The sequence below is a fragment of the Haemorhous mexicanus genome, chromosome 17, assembly GCF_027477595.1.
Source record: "Haemorhous mexicanus isolate bHaeMex1 chromosome 17, bHaeMex1.pri, whole genome shotgun sequence".
Classification (NCBI taxonomy): Eukaryota; Metazoa; Chordata; class Aves; order Passeriformes; family Fringillidae; genus Haemorhous; species Haemorhous mexicanus.
Window position 1 is genome coordinate 13,903,744 of NC_082357.1, and position 16,423 is coordinate 13,920,166.

Consider the following 16,423-nt stretch of genomic DNA (forward strand, 5'->3'; position numbering starts at 1 on the left):
CTCGCGGCGGGCGGGGGGGGCGCGGGCGAGGCGGAGGAGGAAGGAGCCGGAGAAGGAGGCGGGGGGGCGGTTTAAAGGGACAAGAGCCGTGCGGGCGCCGGCGGGGGAAGCCGGAGCGGCGGCGGGCGGGGACTTGCCCCCTTCCCCACACACGCCCGCTAGCACCGCGGCCGGGGTCGCCGCCGCCAGCGCCCCCATCCCCTCCCTTCCCCTCCGCCCGCCGCTTCCACAGCGGCCTCTATGAGGTAGAAGGGAGCGGCGGCCACTCCGGGGGCGGCAGCGGCCGCTACAGCCGCCGCCTCCTCCTTCTCCTCGCCTCAGAGCGCCCCATCTTTGTGTGTGCGGGAGAAGGGCGGGAGGGAGTGCGCGCTGCCCGCCCGCCGCGCTTTGTTCGGAGCCGGGGGGCCGTGGCGGAGCCCCGGCTCTATGTGCCAGCGGCTCCCCGGCGGCGGCGGCGTGAGGGGCCGGAGCCCCTGAGGGCGGGGGGGCCCCGGCCCGTGTCGGTGCTGCGGGGCGGGGGAAGGGGCCGGCTCGCTGCCCGCCGGCCCGGCCCGTGTGCGGGCGGATTGATGTGGGGGGGTCTGACATGAGTCCGCCGGCGGCCGGGTGCTGCCATGTGACCGGCTTCAAGGTGGAGAACTGGAAGCAGAACCTGCGGGCGATTTACCAGTGCTTCGTGTGGAGCGGCTCGGCCGAGACCAGGAAGCGCAAGGTACCGGGGGCGGCTCGCATCCACCCCCCTTCCCTTCCCTCCCTCCTTCCTTCCTTCCCTCCCTCCCCGACCCACCCGCCGCCGCCTCGGGGAGGGGACGGGTCCGGTCCCCCTCTAGCCCTCCCTCCTTCCCTCCCCATGGGGCAGGTGGGCCCGAGCTCCCGCACGCGGTCCTGGGGGGAGGGAGGAGGAAGCGCTCGGTGCCTCCGGGATGGCGAGGGGGGGCACCGGGATGGAGGAGGGAAGCAGCCCCGGCGGGGCCTCCCTCCCTGCCACCTGCCCCGGCGGCTTTTCCGCAGCGGGGCTGTTCCGCAGCGCCGCCGCTTCCTCCTCTTCCTCCTCCTCCTTCTCCTCCTCCTCCCGGAGGTTTCCCGGAATACCGGGGGGAGGGGAGGCCCGGGGCACCGGGCACGTCCGGCCGGTGGCGGAGCTTTGTGGAGCCGCGCGGGGCCGCGCCCGAGCCCGGGGGGCTGCGCGGAGTACAATGGCTGGGAGCGGGTCCCGGCGCCGGGGGCTGCGGCTCGCTCGGTTATGTGTGTGGTTTTCCCAAAAAAAAAAAAAAAAAAAAAAAAAAAAAAAAAAAAAAAAAAAAAATGCTGCTGGTGCTGATAATCCAGTTGGAAAAGGGGATTCCTGCTCTGGTGGGGCGTGGGGAAAGGAACTGGCTTAGCCTGGAGTACAGGGAAGGGCAGGAGGGGTTTGCTCTGGGAGCTGTTGGCGCCTGGGAAAAATCCCTATGAACCAGGCAAAAAGCAGGAAGAGTGCTTTTCCCCACCTATCTCCTATAATATCCTTATACACATGTATGTTTCTGGAGGGCTGCTCCATGCACTGTGCAACTAATCACTGTTTTTCCCTAGAATCAACTAGTTTTTACTTCAAAGTGACTTGGCAGATTTCTGTCAGTCGTCGCATTGGTGACTGAGGAGGGGAAGGCAGCAGCTACGCGGAGCAAAACTTGGGGTTTGGGACAGCACGGATTGTATTTTTGTTGGAGCAACCCATTGAAAACTTTGTGATCCTAGTGCTTTGCATTAAACTGCTCAGCTTATTATTCGTAATAGAGCTAGAGCATGAAGGATGGACTTAAAGGGTGAGGTGCCAAACCATTTCTCTGTGCTCAGTTCATGTTCTCAGGATAGTCCAGTTTCCCAATTTTTTTACCTAGAGAGGAAAAAATGGACTCTGAGAAGAAATACGTTTTAAATAGATTTAATTACTTGACAGCCCTGCAAAGTATAGCCAGACTTGTTTTAAATACCTTACAGTTCCCTACAGGTCAATATTATGGAGTATATTAGTCAAAATCTGGGTTTATTTAGCTTATAGCATGTTAAAGTACAAATTGGGATATAGTTGGTGGTGCTTTCAGCTTAAATGGAGAAAAAATTGTGTCTGTGCTGTGGAAGAAAAAAATGGCAAGTGAGGTATGAAGATGTCTCAGACAAATATAAAACAAGTGCTGTGTGGAAGAATGAAAATGAAATTTCATTAGCAAAATTACCTTTTTCTAAATATGGAGCATCCTGTGTAACCTGCATACCTCTTGTGTGCTGCAACAGCTTTTTCCTTCCGAAATCTAATGTAGGGATGTGTTCATCATTGCTTGAGAAAACAGCTGAAAATACAGAATATTCCATTGTAATCAATCTGTTCTCACTTCCTCTTTGCACAGCCAGACTCATAAAGCAGAACAGGATTGTTTCAAAATTATCAGTCAGCCCAGGAAAAACACCAGTTTTCCTAGTACATGCTAAAAATGCTTTTCCCCCCCCACTTTTTTTTTTTTTTTTTAGCAGGTTGCCAGTATGAAAACAATTGGGTTTCTGAATCCGGCCCATCTGAAATATGTGGGTGTACATGATCAATATAGGGGAACATTTTGGGTAGCTAAATTGGGATTCAATTCCCTGTCTATATTTGTAAGGATTGAAGAAAGTCTATAAATGACAGTTATGGTACTTTATTCACCCCTTATGTATATGAACATGAGACCTTCTTCCATGGAATTTTAATTCACTGAAATTCCCTGTACATATGTATGCCTGACATACAATGTGTAAAATTAGGAAAAGGGTGTTTTCTGTTTGGTGGTGTATTTGTAGTCTAAGAGCTAGAAATAAAATAGATAGTCCATATAACTCGACAACAATCCTTTGTCCTTTAATAGTTTACATACACATACATTATGTATATGTGTATATATATTCTAGGAGCAAGCTGCAACTGCTTAAGAGACCTATTCATTGGTGGAGTTTCTTAATCCTAATCATCAAAATGATAAGACTAAATTAAAGGTTTATTAGCAAGTGATATTCTTTTTATTGCATGATCAAGGACAGTCACATTATGTGTTTATCACAGGAAACGTTCCATATATAGAATTGATCTTTATGGAAGGCACTGGGCAGTTTAACTGCTGTTCAGATGAAGGTAGGTGTAAAAATGCCTTGGCTGTTGTTGAGAGCCAGATGTAAATGGTTCTGGTTCTAGAATGGTAACTACTATCCCTGCTAAGCCTGTCTTGAAAATCCAGGGAGCAGTGGGAACTGCAGGGGGCAGAAAGGGTCCGTTCTGCTGCTGTACCTACACTGCGTTCTGCCTTGGCAGACCATTTTAGTGCTGTGCTATTCGGTTTTAATACGCACCTTTTCTGTGAATAAGCTTTTACGAGCTCCAGCTCGCAGTTCAGTTTGCTTTACAGCCAGTGCTTCCAGCAGAATGGCTCTAAAGCCTGGTTTATAGTGGGAAAGCTGTCTCCTGAACGTGTATTTCAATCCTCAGTCAGAACCAAGAGGTAATTATGTATGTGTCTTTGTAGGCGCTGGGATTCTGGTGAAGATTTTCAGAGTGTGTTTGCTCCCGAAGCGTTGGCTGTGCCGGGATTTGAGCTGTCATCATGGTGCATTGTTGTATCCAAACGGAGGAGCGAGGCTGGGACTTGCCTCATCTCACTGCATCTTGGCCAAACTCAAGTGCAGCACTTGTACAAGCTGTTCTAGGCACTGGGCTTGTCGTGGTGTGATTGTGTTGCTGGTGGTGAAGCCTAAGCAAAGACAAAGCTGTCACGCTGGAGAGTGGAACAGGAGATGAGAGAGAAATCCAAAGACTGATTCTTGAAATTGTAGTTACTGTGATTAAATGTTGGAGCTAGGTTTTAGACTTCAAGTTGTGTGTAAAGTGACATAAAATTAGGGTGGACTTTTTCATGTTGGGGCTTTGACTTGTAACTCTTGATTTTTAATTTGCCGTAGTTAGAATCTGTTTAATAACCTGATGGCAAAGCTCGTGTTTCTGTAGGTCATGGACTTTACCTTGAATATTTTGATCTGAAAATTACCTCACACTTAATTAAGTAACGCTCTAGAAGAGGTCCTTAAATTTGTCACCACTACTCCCCATTCAGGAATTATGGAGCATACAGAGGATGCTGAAAAGGCTTGTGCCAGACCTTCGTGTCAGCTTTTTCCATTTTTTTTCTATAGGGTCACACTTGAAACACTTGGCTTATTCCTTTTGAATTACAGATGAGAAAAATCTGTTTTGCAGTGCTGAATGTAGCTTTTGTCCCCATCAGTGAGCAATTACACATGTAGATGCATCTTTGTGTCCAGGAGTTGGTAAGTAATGGTTTCATTGCTGGAAGGGCCACTGAATTTATGATTAAATTCCCTCTTCCTGGACTATACGCCTTGGAGGAAAACTGTCTCACTCTGAATGGTGCTTACTATCACTGCCCTGAAAAGGCTCTTGATGATAAAGGTAAACTGGTCATTGTGACCACAGTCGTGATATGCACAAGGTTCTGTGTGGAATTTCAGAATGTTTGTTCAGTACTTCAGCCAATAGATCAAATAATAATTGCCTGTCAGGGGCTGTGCACTCTCACTGACAGCAGCTGCATTCTGGCATATTTCTGCCTATTTGAGAGCTTCTCCTGTTTTTCCCATTATTCTCTCTTTACATGGGTCCTACAGACCAATTGATCCTTTCAGATATGAAGAAACATTTGCTTTTATAGGTGATGACTTTTCATCAGGTATCATTCTCCCCATGAACTTGTGACTTCAGTGTGTGGCTCCTTGTAATATTTTGACAGATAATCAATTCTTAGACTTAAACCTGAAATGACTTTGGTTAATTTCCTAACTTTCAAAGTTAAAAAGGTTAAAATAACTTGGCAGATAACTGCAGTGTCATGTTTTCAGTAGCAAGTATTGTGGGTCACAGTCTAAATCAGTGTGTCATGTTTGTGCTAAAGTGACCTTGCAGTCTTCAGGGTAAGCTACTGGTGAAACTTCTCATCTTGTGCCTGTTGAGGCATGTTTGCTTCCCAAGGGCCTTGCCCCATGTACCTGTCCAGGAACAGGGAGATGTTACTTAGGTGATTTGCTTTGTACTGTAAGAGACAGGCCAGGAGCCTCACCAGGCTGTGCCATCTTCACAGGCTTAGTGTTTGGATTGCTTAAATTAACGAGGAAATCTTAGCTTGTTTTTCTTTAACGTTTTTAGCGTGTGCACCAAACTTCTGGATTACAAATCCTGTGGAGCACTTGAAAGAGGAGTCCAGGATTCAAGAAGCATGTCTCTTTTTCAGCTGCATACTCTGCTGTGGCTGCCTGAGTGAACTGTCTGACTCAGGAAGATGTTCTTCTTTGCCATGTGCTGTGGGAACTGACTTCTCCCTGAAAGCCCATGAGAAGTGTCAAAGTCAACTGCAAGCTTCATTGTTCAGGTCTCCAGTTTCATACCTGAGCAATCTTCCTTAGTTCTTAACCACTAAGGATTTAAAAGGTCCTTAGACCTGCTGAAGGTAAAGTTCTCTTTCCTCTCAGTGTGAAGACATGACCTTGGTGTGAGGTACCCAGACATGAGATTTTAGCTCTGTACCCAGCAGAGCCTGGTGTACGTGGGATATCCCAGGTTGAGAATGTTCCACTGAGTTTGTCTCTGGTGCTGAAGAACATAATACAAGACCTTCCTCTTTCTAGTGGTGCTAAGCCCTATTTTGTATCCTGTATTGTGTTGTTTTTTTTTTTTTAATCACTTGTTGGTTTCTGGCCAAAGGTTAGGAATTTGTCTTGCACTGTGAACTTGAGGATGGTGAACAGCAATTTTTTAGGTTGTGGGATCTGAACCATCAGGACTTCTCTGTTTTTTAACATGGTTGGGAGAGAGAATAAATGCAGTTTTCTTCCTACTTGTATTTGTTCCCTTTTTTAGAGCAAGAAGATGGATCTGCACAGGCTGATGAAGGAAAAAATAGGGATATGTTGGACAAGAAGGCTTATTTCTTTTTTTCCTGTAGTCTTAGCAGCAGTCAAAGGTTTGCTCATAGCCAAGCTGTTTGTCAGAGTAGTTGTAGCATCTCTTTAATTTCGTCTGCAGTCAACGATTTTATTTGCTTAATGCTGAAAGCTTTTAAACTGAAATGACAGGGAGTAGTGTGAAGGTGAGCAGGGTGGAATGGCTTTGTTTGATTTGCTGGACTATGTGTTGAGCTTTATTTTAAGCCATCAAAGCTTTAAACCCCAAACAAAGGTTAGGTGATAGCCTCATTTTTGTTTCAAGCCTTAATCTGTGGCGTTAAGGTGAAACCAGAGCTGCAAATTGCTTGCAAACCTTGTACTCTCCTCCTTTCATTTGAGGATTTTCTGTTTCAGTAACTGGTGTAACAAATTTAGAGGCAAATGTTACTGACTGGTAGTGGAAGTTTTCTGCTTGTGAATTGCTGACTCTCCTTCTCCTGAATTACTGCTCCTTGAGTTGAGAAAAAAAAAAAGTGTTTTCCTTTGGGATGGACTCTGAGGATCCTTCTTCCTAACAAAATGCTCTTGCAACTGTTAGTTTGATTCCCAGTGGTGGCTGATTTGTTTTAAACCAGAGAAACATTAACTCGGTTTAAAACCTTGTGTTTCCCACGTTAAACCAAGCACCCACAGTTCTTCCTGTTCATGTGCAGATCTATGAATTCTTATGATCTATGAATTCTTTGAAGAAACTGGTTTATTTCTGTATTTTTCCTGGTAGATATAGTTTTGGTTTTTTTTTTAATTAGCCACACCTTTCTGTTTCACTTGACTGACAGCTACTTTAAAATGGTGGGTTTGGGCTTTTTATTACTTATATTCCCATGGTTCTCCAAGTGTTTGTAATGTGTCTGTAGCCTGCAGCAGCATCCAAGGTGAGGAGATACCAATGTCCTCTTACTATACATCAGGAGAAAGGCAGTCTGAAGGTGACCCATACACATCTCACTGGCCTGTTCAAAACATTATTAAAAAAGAAAATTTTTTTCCCCACCATACAAAGAGCCATTGTTAGAGCCTTTCTTGACTTGGACAGAAAGAGCTGCCTAGAGCCACTGTCTCCAGTCTCTCGTTAACCTGTGGACAATGGAGCAAGTGAGTGAAATGCTGTAATGACATTACAGTTTATTCTGTTATCCTGGACTGTGTTGTCAGCAAGCAGTGTTGGAGTGTAGGGAGAGAGCCATATGTTACCCAAGAGGCCTGAATTGGGAACCTTTCCTTAGCAGAAACAGGTCTAGAAGCTGATAGATCTGCTCTGACTGGATGAAAGCTCTGTCTTGGTGGTTGTATTCCCTTACATATTGATTTGGCAGTCCTTTATGTACACTCGGCTTAATTCAAGCTAAGAACTTTGCTGCATTAGCTGGTAATAGAATCAATGTAAAGAGTTACTCCTTGCAAAAGAGACCTGCATTCTGTTTGGGAGTGGGACCACATAATGCCACTGGCACAGCAGCTCAGGAACAATCTGTGGTTTACTTTAGTGCTGGAGGAGCTGCCATGGAGCTGATCTCTCTCATTTAAGAGAAAGAATCATTTTATCTGTCTCAAGACCTATTTGAGGATCTGTAAAGTGAACTGTTACCAGACACCAGTTGACTCAAAGTAACCTGAGATTCACTTTATCAGTTGATAACTGATTAGCAGCAAGCAGTCCTGTCACATTCTTTTGTGTGTGGAATACAGCAAATACTCCACTTTAAATTTTGCATTTCTGCACTTAAGTAGAATGTTCCTTAAGGTTTGGTTTTATTTTTCTTAAGCTAATGTAAAACCTTTTTTTTTTTTTTTTTTCCCTGTCTCTGCTACTTTTAAAGTTGCGAAAGAGAACTTTTCCCCCTCCTCTTATTCTTCCTTTCCTGTGTTTAATGGAGCTTGAAATTAACGTGGCTTTTCATGTCTACCTCTTGCATAGTATCACTGGTGATGTCAGCATATCCCTGGTGGGAAATATGTCTGTGAAGATGTACAGTACACTAAATTTGTCATTGAATAAAAAAACTGGGTATTCAACAAGGTGAAACTTGAAAAAAAGAGAAAAAAGTGAATATTGCTAACAAGAGTTGTTTTCAACACTACTTTAAATGTAGTGTCTTTTAAATGCAACTGTTGAGGGCTAGTGCAAGTTTTCATATCCTGACACAAATTCTGACATTAAACATGACAAATATACTAAATATCCTCATATTTCAGGTAGTGGTGAGAGGCAGCTCACTAACTGATGCTGCTTGGTAGTAAGTCTGAAGTCAGAATTGGGATTTGACTGAACTTAAATGGTCTTGTCCTTGTACCATGCTGGTTTTGCTGTGGTTGGTTTGAACACACAGCTGAGCTCTTCTACACATGTGTTTAAGATGTGAAAATGTGACTATTCATACATTCAGTGAATTGTGTTTATGTAGACTTAATATGTAGAGATCATTAATCTACATTTCATTCAAGAGATCATTGGAATATCTCCTCTTTGTCATTAGTGCCTTCATCTGGAGTGCTGTGCTGCAGCTCTTCCCTAGTACATTAAACCAAGTTTTCATCCATGTATTAATCCATAGTTTAAAATGTATTATATTTAAAATTCACCTCGTTATTAGTCCCTTTATTTTTCTTAAACACATAAAAGAGCCTGCAGCATTTGAATGTGGTTTAGTGATGGGGATGATGGAGGATCAAACACCCATGTGGCACCGAGTTCCATTTGCCTCGCTTGTCACTCAGAAGTTCATGCATCCAAGTAGCCTCTTTTAAACAGGGTTTGGCTTTGGATTCTTCTCACTGAATTGACTGCCAGGGCTTTTATATGTATGTTTTGCTTCTGTTTTTAAAGGGCTTTTGTTTTTGAATCAAGTACAGACTTGAATTACTTCAGTGTTTATCAGCACAAGGAAAGAAAGCAGCAGTTTATAAGCTTTATTTTTGCCTACCTCCCCCTTGCCAACTTCTGTTTAAAAAGTATCTTTCCATCCTTGTGTCTTTGTACAGGCTGATGTTATTTCACAAAGTTTGTCTAATTACAGTTTGTACTTCTGTCCTCTGCAATCAGCCTTGTTGTTGCATTGCAAGTCAGATTTTAAGGGACCTCGTCTACAATGTACTTGGTAAATAAAGGTGAGATTTATTGCACAGCAGATGTATGACAGCCCAGTAAGTGCAGACAGCTGAGATAGCTGACTGATTTCAGTACCTCGTTTGTGTTAGGTGAGCTTTTGTGACCCTCTGCCCTCCAGGGACAAATGCAAAATTTGTCTAAAGGTTTAATGTTTTTCTTTGCTGTGCTTCATTATTTTCATATTACTGTCCAGTTTTGCTCCTAACTAGATCTCTGTCCTGTTGGCAGCTGGTGGCCAGGGTGAAGCTCTCAGTGGCCTCTGTGCATTGCTGACTTCTGCCATGCTCTCAAGCAAGCATCCCCTCCCGAGAGCTTATTATTGGAAATGTTTATCTGCATGATGAACACTCAGTTCTTTGGTCACTCATGACTACATTTTGAGTTTTTGGTTGGGGGATGATCTTGATGCGGAGAACAGGATGAGAAACGCCATGAAAATAGTTTCAACGTTCCTGCAGTTCTGTGCATAAAGAGGAACAAGACTTTCCTCTGTAATGATGAGGCTGTTCCCCAAGGAAATTTATCTTTTACTGTGTTCGGTATAATTTTGTCTTACTGCCCTTCGTGATGTATTTCCTTGTCACATAGTAGTTCTGCTACTTAGAACTTTGCTTGCTATGCAAGTTTCAGAGTTACCCCAATAAATTAAATTTGTTTTCTGCATCTGTTTGTAATAATTATGTCCTTATTGAGAGATTTTGGGGAGTAGGAGATGTTTTCTTTGTCTGCCTTAGGCCGTGTACTGCAAAAATCTGACTGTAGAAAAACAGAACTCCAATTTTGCAGTAACCTGAAGAATTACTTTATTACAGCAATTCTTTATAAAGCAAGCAGTTTAATTCTGTGAGCACGTTGTACATGTACGTTGAAACTGGCAGGCAAGTTGTTTTATGCAGTGGTGAAAAGGATGTTAAGGAGAAGGTGAGTTAGCAAATCTGACAAGTTTTAAAATCTTGAATTGAAATTTGGAAACTAGTTATAAAAATGGGTTCCAGTGAGACACAAGTGCATGATGGAATTGGTAAATGGTTTGGGTGAGAAGAATGCCAATGAGGTAAAGGACAGGCAATATTTGATTTACCAGAGAAAAGCAAGAGATGTGAAATTTGAACCTTTCTGTGCATTATCATGGAGACTGGTAAGTGAAGAACATGAAAAACAGCTCTTCTGCTCTGGGTGAAAAAGTGTCTTTCCTTAATAGTGTAAGGAATTACCAGCTCTGGGCTGCACGTTGCTGCTGTTGCACCATTGCTGTGTCATGGTTGTGTGGTTGTGCCATGAACCAGAAAGAGCAGATAAAGATGAAAAATTTTTTTTTCCCCTCCTCTTACTGATATTTCACCGATCTGAGTAGTGACACTGGGAGGCTGCATGTGGCAGCTTGAATAATAACTGCTGCTCTGCTCTGGACTGTGCCAGTGAGACCATGTGAGATTGTTGTCCTAATGGTGGATTCTTCTGTAAAGGGCTTCTAATACTGACTTCATCCAGAAGGTTCTGTGAAGGAACCTCTGTTAGTGCTGCAGTGGTGTACTTGTACCTGCTGTTCTCACAGGTGATGCACTGGTGTGTGCTGAGCCTGATACATGAAACTTGTCTTATGTCTGCAATTGTTGGAACTTAGTCCTGTATGCAAATAAGTTACCCCAGATTCCCTGTGAAAAATAAATGAATGGGGGAGTGTAGAATGCCTGTAATGTGTGATCAGCTATTACAGTAAATCTACTTTTCATATTAGGTTTAATTTAATGAAATGAATAGTGTTTTTCCAAGTAATCAAGTTATGAGCCACTTGTGTCCCTCTTTAAATAGGCCTGTCTCTAAGTTAAGATTTCCTTCTTTTATAATCAACCTCTCGTAAGCTGATGTAACTTTTTTGTTGGTTTAAAGCATGTGGTCATGGGCCGTGTGCCTAGATCATGCTCCTGCTACATGTAGTTGAGGATGATGGGATAATGGGACTGTAAATTATCTCTTTATGGTGCTGGTTTTCCTCTGGCCTCCTCCCTTGTGCAGTGTGGAGCAGCCCCAAGGCTGTTCTGAGCGGTGCCAGCTGGCTGGAGCCCTGGGGGCCGCTGTGCCAGATGGAGACAGCAGCACTCCAGTGAAAGCCAAACGTGCTTCCCGGGGTCGTGGAGAGGTGCAGCCTCTGCAACCCCGCCAGGGATCCCTGGGCAAGAGCTGTCCTGGGACTCAGTTACTCCTCTGCTGGTGCAGCCATGGAAAGGACTGGGCTAGGGCATCTGTCGGGCTTTTGTTTTGGAATAGATTTAAAATTCAATATTCAGCTATTAAACATTTTCAGTGTGTTAGCATCTCCTTTTTCCTGGTTTATGCTTCTGTACTGTATCTGTGAAATGTTCAATTCCATAGCATGTACAGATGCTCAGTATTGAGACAGATTTTTTCAATTTGATTAAGTGTGGTGGTTCCTGATGTGTTGTCCTGCTTTTTTCCTCGCTACCAAAAAATGCTGTTATCCATAAGATACTCAGACTAGAAAAAGCTTGTTAATGCTGAATTTTTTTTATTTTCACTAAAATGAAACAAAACCCCAAACCCCTCATTCCACTGTCTGAATGACAACTTCAGATATGCTCAAAAACAAAAGCATCCCTCCATTTGCCTAGTTGACTTTATAGTTCTTATTGAAAAAAAAATCTATTCCCTAGAATACCATTGAAATCAGTTGTTGGTGTTACTGCATTGTATTCAGCCCTTCCCTGTGGCTTTTTTGTATTCCAGAACAATCTTAGTGTAGAATAACCTCATCTGCACAAGCTGTACCCCACAAAACCCATGTGTTTGAATAGTCCCATCTTGCGGAGATGAGGACAATAAATGGGTGAAACTCTGTGAAGATTCAATTCCCTGGTGGCTGCTCAAACAGGTATTTGTTCTGTAGAGGAGCTGAGATACACCAACCTACCCAGTGTTTCTTCACTCTCTTGACCCAGAAGGCTTTGTTCTTATTGACCCATTAATGCAGCTCTCACTTCTAATCCAGGAACCCAAAATAGCTGCCAAGGCTGGGCAGCTGGATTTTATTGTGGTGGCATTTGCTGCACAGGTAGTTGGTATAACCCCCCATGCAGAATTGCAGCTGAAACCCCCCTGAGCTGAGGCACATGAGACTATTTTGGGCAGATATTTCAAGTGTCTGATTTAAATAAGGTAATAAACCCAGCTTGATAGTGTGTACAAAGGATTTACTGGAAGAACAATATATTTTGAGTCAGCTCTCCCTGACAGTCTCCAGAAGTGGATATGAGTGGGAATAAGGAAGGAAGGAAGGATGTGCCTTGTAGCTCCCTTGCCCTGATGATTGTGCTAGAGGAGTGAACTACAAGGAGAATGGACCACAGAAAGTGGTAGTTACATATTCCAGCCTGAATAGTATTTATCTCTGCTCTTGAAGAAAGAAAGATGGTGTTTTTGTGATCTGTTAGGACATGAGAGAGGTTTGGGAGGGATCATTCAGTCTTGTATTAGCAAGGCAAGTGATTTAAGGCTGAGTCTATCTTGAAGGACACACCAGTTTGAAGTAATGAAGCAGTGGGAAGAAATGTATGGTGAGAAATAATTTAAAAGCTTTAGATGCATTTCCCTGATTTCTTTACAAAGTAGTTTTTTCAAAGTGACCTTCATTTGCAGGAACTGTTTTTACTCAGTGTGTGCTCCTCTTTGCTACACAATATTTTTGCTACCTTTTTCTTGGAGAAGCTTCAAATCACAGGGAATTGGAAGTAATTTCCTAGCAAGGTAGTAAATGACTTGTAATAGCTTCCTTACAAAATTCTCAACACATACTGTTCTCTTAATACTCTTTTTTGCAGGTGTGTTATATCTACTTACAGGTATCTGAAATAAAGCTTTTCAAGGAAATTGTGACATTTTCCTTTTGTCATGCAGAAAGCTCTGTTCTATGTAAACCCTTGCTGAGTGTAATGCCTGCAAGACTGTTCCTGTCACTTTAAATACTTTTATATCCATAAAACTAATGAATTAGTTTTCTTTCAAGATATGAAATCCTTTTGTCCTGCTCTTCCTCAGTGCTAAATCCCTTAACCTCACCAATTCATATGTTTCAACTCACACTGCTTAACTGCTCAAAGTATTTCCTTCAAGTTAAGGTCTTGAAAGTAGAACACATAATATGTGAAATCAACTCTTACCAGCATTAATGTACTTTTCTTCTGGTTCATGAAGCAAAGAGATTGCATTAGAATTGAAATTGATGATTGGTGGAATTTCCAGACTGTTTATTGAAAAAAATTTAGCAAACCAGATCAAAGAGCAGAAGTCATGCTTCAGTTCTGTCACTTCTAGAGAGCAGAAGGTTTAAGTGTGGTGAGTGTTCAAGCAGGAAGAAGATTCCACTATGTGTTCTTCAGCTTTGTCCTTCACATCTTCTGCAGTTTTTGCTTTAAGAACTTGTGGTAAGGAGCTTTGGTTCCAGGTTTCTTTGTGGTCATTTAGCTGGAAAAGTGGAATGGATGACCAGGAGTCTACTTCTTAGCAGAGATGGTTTTGATGTAATTTCCTCTCTGACCTTCCAGTGAGGCCAAAGCTGGTTTTGAACCTGGCCTTAACTCACAAGTAAAGGTGAGTTCTGCTGCAGAGCACACAGGATCTGACAGACTTTGTAATGTCCTGGGTTGGACTCCGTGTTCACCCCAAGCTTTCAGTGTCACTTACTTCACATCAGCTTGGTTTGCCTGGATATGTCAATGATTTTGTGCTAAGGAGGAGGAATCTGGTTCATTGTTTCCTGATTTTTGTTCTGTATCTGTTCTTTGGAGCACATCCTCTACAACAGACAGTACCTTGTTTTCAATGGCTACTTTATTCTTTTTTCTTCCATACCATGAGTTTCCCTTCGTGTTCCTACTTCTCTGGCTGTACACTGCCTTTTCCCCTAGAAATTATCTGTTTGTTTACAGTTTAGACAAATGTCTACATTTCTGTGCTCTTAATTTCTTAACGTGAGCCCACCCTTTCGAGCCTAAGCATGGAGCACTACTCCTGACACAGAGTCTGAGCAGACTGTTCCTCATGCCAAGGTTGTAAGTGTTAATCTTGCTGCAGACTGGGGTGATAATTCATTGCTGTCACAGCAACACATGCTGAAAGTTGCTTCTTGCCAGATTTGTTGGCTATATGCTACACTAGAGAAAATTATTTCAAGAGTCTTATTGCATAGCCAGATGCTGCAGAACTCATGCAATCAACCTCCCCTCCCCCCTTTTTATGGCTGCTCTGACTTCAGGGAGGAAAAACTATTATATACTGAAACACATTCCTGTGTAACACTAGTAAAGACGTGGATGAACTTCTGATTGTGGCTAATTTTTCTGGTTTTTCATGTAGGGAAGTTCTGGTTTGTGTTCAGGATAAAAGGGAAGGAAAGCTTTTAAGGTAGGATGAGGGGAATTTAAAAAAGGAAATTAACAGTCTCTCCCCTGCTGTTTGTTGGGTTCTCTGCCATGGTTGGGTGCTGTGGAAATTTTGTGTTTTCTTTGAGAGGTAGTGACTAGGTTGGCTCAATTCTGAAGAACTGGAGCCTCTGCCATCTGCGTCCTTAGGATCTTTCAAAAGCAGGAGAGCCTTTGTGAACTCTGGATATCATCATATCTCAGCATTGGCCTAAAGATGGTGTTTGGTTTAGTTATATCTGAGATGTAGAGCCCTGAAGAGGAAAATAAGTGGATTTTTGGTACAGGATCTGAGTCCCCTCTAACAACTTAACATTTGCTCTTATATATGTGCTGTAGAAAAATGCAAGTTATGTAGGTTTTTTTCCCTAAGGTATCCATTACATTTTGGGCATGGTGGTGTCTGATTACCAGGGAGGTGAGATTTACTGACTGCTTTGTCAGACAGAAATACACTTTTCCCAATGTATTTCCAGCATAAATCTCATCATATCCAGTGGCTGGACATTGTGTCACCAATAATTTTATCATCTCTTGTATTTTAAGAGAAGGTGCCATAGAAGTTACATTATGATTAATGTGTTTCTAAAGGACAAAATCCAGGTAGAAATGCAGTGTTGGAGAGTTTATTATTACCCACACATTGTGTGTCATGCAGAGCTCCTCTGCTTTTCATTCCTTGTGCCTCAGTTCTTTGCACTTACAGATCACAAGAAACACTGCCCTGAAAATCAGAACTAGGAAGAGCTTATTTTAGACCTGAGCAAATCACCTCTTTGCTTGGCAGGGAAAGCTTTTCAGCAATTTCAGGTACTCTAAGAAGGCCTGAGGCCTCAATGCTCTCAAATGCTTTTTTAATCCTGCTGTAGAGCATAAAGGCCATGTATTTGTCCCCAAAACACCAGCCATGTTTATAACTATGGAGACAAAGCAAGAGATCAGGACTATAAATATCTGTACTGGCTCTCATGGAATATTTTCGCTCTAATCTATGTGAGATTACTGGTGATTTGCAATTGCAATACTCTCCTGAAGAATCCCTTGGTTTTGCTACAAGCTCTTAACTGGTTTTTCAAGTGCAATATGCCAAGGAAGTTCTGGCTTTTGTTCAGATAAAAGACTTTAATTCACTTTCTCCCTCATTCCTGTTTCCCCTTATCCCGCCCTATCCTGCTGTTGTGGGTTGTGTTTGTATCAGCCCTTCATTTTCCCATGTGCAGGGGCTTTAAGAGCCCAGACAGTTCCTGTTGCTGGGGTAGCCTGCACAGCTTGGGGAGCTGAAGGGAGAAAGGTTTAGTTCCCTGTTCTGTTTCTGGCCTCCACTGCCACATCCAAATGATGGATTGAGGCTCAATCTGTGCATTATAGATGTTGAATTTATTCCTGGTACTGTTTCCGTGAGTGTAGGAACAGGAATTTGTTTAGAACAAATTGACAGATGAGTTCTCTGTTCTTACCAACATTCAGATTGCACTGTGGTTATTTTTAATAGCAAATACAATGTCTTTTTTTTTTTTTTTTTTTTTTTTTTTTTTTTTTTAGCAATGCCAAGCACACACAAATGTCTGCTGCTGTGTTAACTTTGGTGAGGGATTTGGAGCTTTGAGCTGCTGTATGTCAGCTAATGTTTTCCCTAAGTGTTGGTAAGTCTCTCTGAGTTTTGGAAGCTGGGACAGGCTAGATCCATGGAAGAACGTGTAAAAATGTGTCTCATCTGCCAAAGAAGATTTGTTAGTATGTTCAGGGCAATAAATAATTTAAAGTTTCTGAAAACTGTTAGGGTTTGTGTGATATGGGGAAGAAGGGAAGCAAATGATAAATACTTAACTTCCCTCTTTCCCAGTGAGACTGCTGTTTG

At 42.9% G+C, this 16,423-nt stretch overlaps 1 protein-coding gene across 2 annotated transcripts in view; it reads left to right on the forward strand.

Annotated features, from left to right (window-relative positions):
- Positions 1-84: 84 nt before the first annotated feature.
- USP22 (ubiquitin specific peptidase 22) overlaps positions 85-16,423 on the forward strand; it is an 89,813-nt gene continuing 73,474 nt past the window's right edge. Inside the window, exon 1 of one of the 2 annotated variants that reach the window (XM_059862015.1) lies at positions 85-712. In XM_059862015.1, the coding sequence (XP_059717998.1) occupies positions 587-712 (126 nt within the window). In that variant the 5' untranslated portion in view covers positions 85-586. The remainder of the gene's footprint in view (positions 713-16,423) is intronic. The other variant, XM_059862014.1, reaches the window with a different exon arrangement.